Source organism: Lucilia cuprina, chromosome 3, assembly GCF_022045245.1.
Source record: "Lucilia cuprina isolate Lc7/37 chromosome 3, ASM2204524v1, whole genome shotgun sequence".
NCBI lineage: Eukaryota > Metazoa > Arthropoda > Insecta > Diptera > Calliphoridae > Lucilia > Lucilia cuprina.
The window spans coordinates 36,134,323-36,142,245 of record NC_060951.1 but is presented as its reverse complement, the minus strand read 5'-3'; the positions used below and the strand labels follow the sequence as shown (position 1 = coordinate 36,142,245).

The 7,923-nt window shown below is 30.0% G+C and overlaps 1 protein-coding gene across 1 annotated transcript; it reads right to left on the bottom strand.

Annotated features, from left to right (window-relative positions):
* Positions 1-6,988: 6,988 nt before the first annotated feature.
* On the bottom strand, positions 6,989-7,460 carry LOC124419138. Its single transcript, XM_046947602.1, has one exon. It carries the CDS (start codon positions 7,394-7,396, stop codon positions 7,076-7,078), a length of 321 nt encoding a protein of 106 aa, XP_046803558.1. The 5' UTR covers positions 7,397-7,460; the 3' UTR covers positions 6,989-7,075.
* Positions 7,461-7,923: the final 463 nt, after the last annotated feature.

Sequence of the window (7,923 nt, the reverse complement as noted above, 5' to 3'; positions counted from 1 at the left end):
CGAAAACTATAAGAGATACAGCAAAAACAAGTGAAATCTGTGATCACTCTTATTTCCTACTAAATGCGACAGTAGAGATACAGCAAAAACAAGTGAAATCTGTGATCACTCCTATTTCCTACCAAATCCGACTTTTTGAGTGAAAACATAAAAGTCCGTTTTTCTCGAAAACTATAAGAGATACAGCAAAACAAGTGAAATCCGTGATCACTTTTATTTCCTACTAAATGCGACTTTTTGAGTGAAAACATAAAAGTCCGTTTTTCTCGAAAACTATAAGAGATACAGCAAAAACAAGTGAAATCTGTGATCACTTTTATTTCCTACTAAATGCGACTTTTTGAGTGAAAACATAAAAGTCCGTTTTTCTTGAAAACTATAAGAGATATAGCAAAAACAAGTGAAATCTGTGATCACTCTTATTTCCTACTAAATTCGAATTTTTGAGTGAAAACATAAAAGTCCTTTTTTCTCGAAAACTATAAGAGATACAGCAAAAACAAGTGAAATGTGTGATCACTCTTATTTCCTACTAAATTCGACTTTTTGAGTGAAAACATAAAAGTCCGTTTTTCTCGAAAACTAAAAGAGATACAGCAAAAACAAGTGAAATCTGTGATCACTTTTATTTCCTACTAAATGCGACTTTTTGAGTGAAAACATAAAAGTCCGTTTTTCTGGAAAAACAAGCGAGATCTGTGAACACTTTTACTTCATACCAAAAACCGATATTTTGAATGAAAACATAAAAGTCCGTTTTTCTCGAAAACTATAAGAGATGCAGCAAAAACAAGTGAAATCTGTGATCACTTTTATTTCATACTAAAAAGCGATATTTTGAGTGAAAACATAAAAATGCGAATTTCTTGAAAACTATAAGAGATACAGCAAAAACAAGCGAAATATGTGATCACTTTTATTTCATACTAAAAACCGATATTTTGAGTGAAAACATACAAGTCCGTTTTTCTCGAAAACTATAAGAGATACAGCAAAAACAAGTGAAATCTGTGATCACTTTTATTTCATACTAAAAACCAAAATATTGAGTGAAAACATAAAAGTCCGTTTTTCTCGAAAACTATAAGAGATACAGCAAAAACAAGTGAAATCTGTGATCACTTTTATTTCATACTAAAAACCGAAATATTGAGTGAAAACATAAAAGTTCGTTTTTCTCGAAACGGACTTTTATGTTTTCACTCAAAAAGTCGAATTTATTAGGAAATAAGAGTGATCACAGATTTCACTTGTTTTTGCTGTATCTCTTATAGTTTTCGAGAAAAACGGACCTTTATGTTTTCACTCAAAAAGTCGAATTTAGTAGGAAATAAAAGTGATCACAGATTTCACTTGTTTTTGCTGTATCTCTTACAGTTTTCGAGAAAAACGAACTTTTATGTTTTCATTCAAAAAGTCGAATTTAGTAGGAAATAAGAGTGATCACAGATTTCACTTGTTTTTGCTGTATCTCTTATAGTTTTCGAGAAAAACGGACTTTTTTGTTTTCACTCAAAAAGTCGAATTTATTAGGAAATAAAAGTGATCACAGATTTCACTTGTTTTTGCTGTATCTCTTATAGTTTTCGAGAAAAACGGACTTTTATGTTTTCACTCAAAAAGTCGAATTTAGTAGGAAATAAAAGTGATCACAGATTTCACTTGTTTTTGCTGTACGTCTTACAGTTTTCGAGAAAAACGAACTTTTATGTTTTCACTCAAAAATTCGAATTTAGTAGGAAATAAGAGTGATCACAGATTTCACTTGTTTTTGCTGTATCTCTTATAGTTTTCGAGAAAAACGGACTTTTATGTTTTCACTCAAAAAGTCGAATTTAGTAGGAAATAAAAGTGATCACAGATTTCACTTGTTTTTGCTGTATCTCTTATAGTTTTCGAGAAAAACGGACTTTTATGTTTTCACTCAAAAAGTCGCATTTAGTAGGAAATAAAAGTGATCACAGATTTCACTTGTTTTTGCTGTATCTCTTATAGTTTTCGGGAAAAACGGACTTTTATGTTTTCACTCAAAGAGTCGAATTTAGTAGGAAATAAAAGTGATCACAGATTTCAGTTGTTTTTGCTGTATCTCTTATAGATTTCGAGAAAAACGGACTTTTATGTTTTCACTCAAAAAGTCGAATTTATTAGGAAATAAAAGTGATCACAGATTTCAGTTGTTTTTGCTGTATCTCTTATAGTTTTCGAGAAAAACTGACTTTTATGTTTTCACTCAAAAAGTCGAATTTATTAGGAAATAAAAGTGATCACAGATTTCACTTGTTTTTGCTGTATCTCTTATAGTTTTCGAGAAAAAGGACTTTTATATTTTCACTCAAAAAGTCGAATTTATTAGGAAATAAGAGTGATCACAGATTTCAGTTGTTTTTGCTGTATCTCTTATAGTTTTCGAGAAAAACTGACTTTTATGTTTTCACTCAAAAAGTCGAATTTATTAGGAAATAAGAGTGATCACAGATTTCACTTGTTTTTGCTGTATCTCTTATAGTTTTCGAGAAAAACGGACTTAAGTGATCACAGATTTCACTTGTGTTTGCTGTATCTCTTATAGTTTTCGAGAAAAACGGACTTTTATGTTTTCACTCAAAAAGTCGAATTTAGTAGGAAATAAGAGTGATCACAGATTTCACTTGTTTTTGCTGTATCTCTTATAGTTTTCAAGAAAAACGGACTTTTATGTTCTCACTCAAAAAGTCGCATTTAGTAGGAAATAAAAGTGATCACAGATTTCACTAGTTTTTGCTGTATCTCTTATAGTTTTCGAGAAAAACGGACTTTTATGTTTTCACTCAAAAAGTCGAATTTAGTAGGAATAAGTGTGATCACAGATTTCACTTGTTTTTGCTGTATCTCTTAAAGTTTTCGAGAAAAACGGACTTTTATGTTTTCACTCAAAAAGTCGAATTTATTAGGAAATAAAGGTGATCACAGATTTCACTTGTTTTTGCTGTATCTCTTATAGTTTTCGAGAAAAACGGACTTTTATGTTTTCACTCAAAAAGTCGAATTTAGTAGGAAATAAAAGTGATCACAGATTTCACTTGTTTTTGCTGTATCTCTTATAGTTTTCGAGAAAAACAGACTTTTATGTTTTCACTCAAAAAGTCGAATTTAGTAGGAAATAAGAGTGATCACAGATTTCACTTGTTTTTGCTGTATCTCTTATAGTTTTCAAGAAAAACGGACTTTTATGTTCTCACTCAAAAAGTCGCATTTAGTAGGAAATAAAAGTGATCACAGATTTCACTTGTTTTTGCTGTATCTCTTATAGTTTTCGAGAAAAACGGACTTTTATGTTTTCACTCAAAAAGTTATCACAGATTTCGCTTGTTTTTGCTGTAAATCTTATAGTTTTCGAGAAAAACGGACTTTTATGTTTTCACCCAAAAAGTCGAATTTAGTAGGAAATAAGAGTGATCACAGATTTCACTTGTTTTTGCTGTATCTCTTATAGTTTTCGAGAAAAACGGACTTTTATGTTTCAACTCAAAAAGTCGAATTTAGTATGAAATAAAAGTGATCACAGATTTCACTTGTTTTTGCTGTATCGAAAACATAAAAGTCCGTTTTTCTCGAAATCTATAAGAGATACAGCAAAAACAACTGAAATCTGTGATCACTTTTATTTCCTACTAAATTCGACTCTTTGAGTGAAAAGATAAAAGTCCGTTTTTCTCGAAAACTATATGAGATACAGCAAAAACAAGTGAAATCTGTGATCACTTTTATTTCCTACTAAATGCGACTTTTTGAGTGAAAACATAAAAGTCTGTTTTTCTCGAAAACTATAAGAGATATAGCAAAAACAAGTGAAATCTGTGATCACTTTTATTTCCTAATAAATTCGACTTTTTGAGTGAAAACATAAAAGTCCTTTTTCTCGAAAACTATAAGAGATACAGCAAAAACAAGCGAAATCTGTGTTCACTTTTTGAGTGAAAACATAAAAGTCCGTTTTTCTAGAAAACTATAAGAGATACAGCAAAAACAAGTGAAATCTGTGATCACTTTTATTTCCTACTATATTCGACTTTTTGAGTGAAAACATAAAAGTCCGTTTTTCTCGAAAACTGTAAGAGATACAGCAAAAACAAGTGAAATCTGTGATCACTCTTATTTCCTACTAAATTCGACTTTTTGAGTGAAAACATAAAAGTCCGTTTTTCTCGAAAACTATAAGAGATACAGCAAAAACAAGTGAAATCTGTGATCACTTTTATTTCCTACTAAATTCGACTTTTTGAGTGAAAACATAAAAGTCCGTTTTTCTCGAAAACTATAAGAGATACAGCAAAAACAAGTGAAATCTGTGATCACTCTTATTTCCTACTAAATTCGACTTTTTGAGTGAAAACATAAAAGTCCGTTTTTCTCGAAAACTATAAGAGATACAGCAAAAACAAGTGAAATCTGTGATCACTCTTATTTCCTAATAAATTCGACTTTTTGAGTGAAAACATAAAAGTCCGTTTTTCTCGAAAACTATAAGAGATACAGCAAAAACAATTGAAATCTGTGATCACTTTTATTTCCTACTAAATGCGACTTTCTGAGTGAAAACATAAAAGTCCATTTTTCTCGAAAACTATAAGAGATACAGCAAAAACAAGCGAAATCTGTGATCACTCTTTGAGTGAAAAGATAAAAGTCCGTTTTTCTCGAAAACTATAAGAGATACAGCAAAAACAAGTGAAATCTGTGATCACTTTTATTTCCTACTAAATTCGACTTTTTGAGTGAAAACATAAAAGTCCGTTTTTCTCGAAAACTATAAGAGATACAGCAAAAACAAGTGAAATCTGTGATCACTTTTATTTCCTACTAAATTCGACTTTTTGAGTGAAAACATAAAAGTCCGTTTTTCTCGAAAACTATAAGAGATACAGCAAAAACAAGTGAAATCTGTGATCACTTTTATTTCCTACTAAATGCGACTTTTTGAGTGAAAACATAAAAGTCCGTTTTTCTCGAAAACTATAAGAGATACAGCAAAAACAAGTGAAATCTGTGATCACTTTATTTCCTACTAAATTCGACTTTTTGAGTGAAAACATAAAAGTCCGTTTTTCTCGAAAACTATAAGAGATACAGCAAAAACAAGCGAAATCTGTGATCACTTTTTGAGTGAAAACATAAAAGTCCGTTTTTCTCGAAAACTATAAGAGATACAGCAAAAACAAGTGAAATCTGTGATCACTTTTATTTCCTACTAAATTCGACTTTTTGAGTGAAAACATAAAAGTCCGTTTTTCTCGAAAACTATAAGAGATACAGCAAAAACAAGTGAAATCTGTGATCACTTTTATTTCCTACTAAATTCGACTTTTTGAGTGAAAACATAAAAGTCCGTTTTTCTCGAAAACTATAAGAGATACAGCAAAAACAAGTGAAATCTGTGATCACTTTTATTTCCTACTAAATGCGACTTTTTGAGTGAAAACATAAAAGTCCTTTTTCTCGAAAACTATAAGAGATACAGCAAAAACAAGTGAAATCTGTGATCACTCTTATTTCCTACTAAATTCGACTTTTTGAGTGAAAACATAAAAGTCCGTTTTTCTCGAAAACTATAAGAGATACAGCAAAAACAAGTGAAATCTGTGATCACTTTATTTCCTACTAAATTCGACTTTTTGAGTGAAAACATAAAAGTCCGTTTTTCTCGAAAACTATAAGAGATACAGCAAAAACAAGTGAAATCTGTGATCACTTTATTTCCTACTAAATTCGACTTTTTGAGTGAAAACATAAAAGTCCGTTTTTTCTCGAAAACTATAAGAGATACAGCAAAAACAAGTGAAATCTGTGATCACTCTTGAGTGAGACTATAGACTAGACTATAGATTAGACTATAGACTAGACTATAGACTAGACTATAGATTAGACTATAGACTAGACTATAGACTAGACTATAGATTAGACTATAGACTAAACTATAGACTATAGACTAGACTATAGACTAGACTATAGACTAAACTATAGACTAGACTATAGACTAAACTATAGACTATAGACTAGACTATAGACTAGACTAAAGACTAGACTATAGCCTAGACTATAGACTGGACTATAGACTAGACTATATACTGGACTATAGACTAGACTCAGACTACAGACTCGTCTAGACTACCAAAATTATAGACTAACTAATATTTTCCTATGTAGTGTCACTCCATTTCGTTCTGCCTTCTCTTTTCCCGCAAAATTTTTTTCTCCAAATAGCCACACAACTTAAAGGAAACAAGACATTGTTAAACAGTAGCAGTGAAAACCCTCAAAGAAAGTCGTAAGAAAAAAAAAACTGTAGAAAAGTTAAAATGAAAATGTGTGTTCTTTAGTTTTTTTCTTATTAAGTGTTTGCGTTTGTGGGTGAGCGTGATTTAATTGAAATCAATTAACAATAATGAGTTGGTCATTAAAAGCGGATTATGTTTGTTTTATACATTATAAACGAGAAATTATATAAATGTGTTTATATGTTTGTCTGTATGTATTAATAAGTATTTATACATTTGTATACATTTTCTTTCATTTCGACTTAAGTGAAGAGTTTATAGGATAAATCACAGCTTATAAATACTTTATGTAAATTGTATTCTTTGATATTATTTTATTATTGAAGGAAGTTTAAGATACAAATATAATTAATTGTTTAATAATAATGTGAGAGTATTGAATTGGTTTTCAATTTAATTTTTAGAAATTGTATAAGAACTTTTGACACAAGAAATGTTCAATACAATATCTTTTAAAATTCATTATATACAAACTATTTTTGCGATAACTGGGAGGGTGACCAATAAAGTAAATTGTGTACAAATTTTACTGTTTATCTTAGAAAACACATGGGTGGATGAGACGCTTGAATCTCTAATTGCTTAAGCGCTTAAACACTCATTTGCTGAAGTAATTCTTTTTATATGATGATTACAAACTTTAGATAAAAATTCTCAGTATCGTTTTGATCTGTTTAATTAACATTTATTTCTAATATAAATTTTAAAAAATATTATTTTATTTTTGGTCAATTAACAATTTATTGCAGTTTTCATTTTCAATTTTCTTCCTGATCCTCACATTGTCCAAAGTGTAGCACACGGAAAACGGGTTTCTCAGCATTTGAGCTTTTCTTTGTATATTTCATTAATTCGCAACGTAAATTAGATAAATGACACATTGATGCCACATTGAATTTTTCATTATCTATGGAAATACAAATGGGGCTATAAATACGACCACAAATACGTTCTTCACAATCCTCTAAGGCAGACAATTCATTAGAAATTAATTCCTCCTCTGCGCTATTGTCAATGATATCGGCCTTGATCTGGCAGACAATTAGTGCCAGAGAGATGAAAACAATATAGAATTTCATTTTAAGTTTCGAATAGAAATTAAGGTTTTATTTTTATTAAACTTTAATAATAAAAGTTAGTCTTACTACTGCTAAATGTTTTAAGTGATTTGGTATTTATATAAAGCCGAAATATTATATGACTTAGTTTTAAATAAATATTTAAAACTACAACTGAGTAAATAGTTAAATAAAGTGTTAGAGTGTCGTGTTAGTGCCAAAATATTTATTTAGATGTCTGATATTTTTTGAAAATATAAACTGAAAAAATTAAACATAGATTCTATTATATAGATAAGGAGGATGATTTATTATTCAGACGGACGGAAGGTCGTGCTTACGTTAAAGAAGCTAAATGTTCTGTCGAAAGAAATAGTAGAAAAAGAGGTCATGATCTTTCTAACTACTATTTTCTGAAGAGTTTAGCAGGCATTACAATATGTGGTCGAGCGTTGTCTTGGTAGAATATTACGCTCTTGACTCGTCTATAAATTAATTTTTAATCCAATGCCCAATCGAACTATTTGTCTTCGGTACATTTTCTTTTT

Bases quoted from the DNA above. Each gene is read 5' to 3' on its own strand.
- LOC124419138 (XM_046947602.1), bottom strand. From the start codon at position 7,396: ATGAAATTCTATATTGTTTTCATCTCTCTGGCACTAATTGTCTGCCAG.